We start from the raw sequence: 1,278 nt of genomic DNA, 5'->3' as shown, positions 1-1,278 counted from the left end.
GTAGAGAATTTCCATCTCCACTAGCTCTCCTGGAGATTTCATCAGGATCAGGCAATTAGTTTTGATGCTTGACTCATCAAAATTCATAGCCCCTGGTCTGAGTAGCATGGCGAGCAATTACACAACTATATCCTTAGTTTCTGCCAGGATACCATAAAATAATGAGAAATAAGATGTAATCCTGCATATGAGGGAAACGATACAGTTCGTATCATTAGGCATGTCCAGAGAGATTAGGATTTGCATTTCTTTCAATCCCTGCCTTCTGATTGTGATTGTGAGTATTCTTTATTGTGAAAAGCAAAACAAGAAGACAATTACTTTTTTCTGTCACCTACCTCTCCTTATTAATTTCCAAATCCCCTGCTTAATCTCCTGGGTGCGTACGCCATAGACAATGGGGTTGAGAGCTGCAGGAATTACATGGTGTAGGACATTAAGTAAGACAGGGATATCAGGGGAAACCTTTTTCTTGGCCATATGGGTAAAAACAAAAACCAGCAGGATGGTGCTGAAGAAGAGGATGAGAATAAAATGAGAGCCGCAAGTGCTCAGAGCTTTGCCAGCTGCCCCTTTTGCCTTGAGTCTAAGCACAGCTCGAAGGATGAATGTGTAGGAGAGAAAGATGAGGATGAGGTCAGAGCCCAGGAGAGTCCAGGCCACAATTAACTGGTAGATTTTATTAAGGGCAACTTTATCACAGGAGAGCTTGGACACAGAGAGGTTGGCACAGATACAGTTCTCAATGATATTTTTTCCACAATAATGGAGCCAGGCAGAGAGGATAGGGATTGGTGCAGTGAGAAATGTATTCCGGATCAAGATGAAGACAACAGCTTTTGCCACAAATTGGTCAGTGATGATGGATGGGTAGTGCAGAGGCTTACAGATGGCCACATAGCGGTCATAGGCCATGGCTAGGAATGTGCAGGATTCCATTGGCAGGAAGTTGTTCATGATGAACATCTGAAGGAAGCAGGCAGAGAAGCTGATGGACCTGAGGTCAAACCAAAAGATGGCCAGGACCTTGGGAATAACAGTAAGACAGAGCACCATGTCCAGCAGAGAGAGGAGGCTGAGCAGGTAGTACATGGGCTCATGCAGAGACTCCTCCAGCCAGATGGTGATCAGGAGGGTGGCGTTAGCCCCCATGGCCAAAAGGAAGAGGAGACTGAGAGGCAGGGACAACCAGAGTTGCCACTTGGGGGATCTGACAAAACAATTCAGGAGGAATTCAGAGACTTCAGCGGAGAGGGAGCTGTTGCTATCAGGCAGCAT

The 1,278-nt window shown here is 45.8% G+C and overlaps 1 protein-coding gene across 1 annotated transcript; it reads right to left on the bottom strand.

Moving 5' to 3' along the window:
* Positions 1 to 330: 330 nt before the first annotated feature.
* On the bottom strand, positions 331 to 1,278 carry LOC139018080 (olfactory receptor 56A3-like). The gene has a single exon (XM_070426721.1). The coding sequence runs from the start codon at positions 1,276 to 1,278 to the stop codon at positions 331 to 333; it is 948 nt and encodes a 315-aa protein (XP_070282822.1).

This window comes from Myotis yumanensis, unplaced genomic scaffold (genome assembly GCF_028538775.1).
Source record: "Myotis yumanensis isolate MYYU_CA2020_CCGP unplaced genomic scaffold, mMyoYum1.0.hap1 SCAF_10, whole genome shotgun sequence".
In the NCBI taxonomy this organism is placed as follows: Eukaryota; Metazoa; Chordata; class Mammalia; order Chiroptera; family Vespertilionidae; genus Myotis; species Myotis yumanensis.
This window is presented reverse-complemented; position numbering and strand designations above follow the sequence as displayed.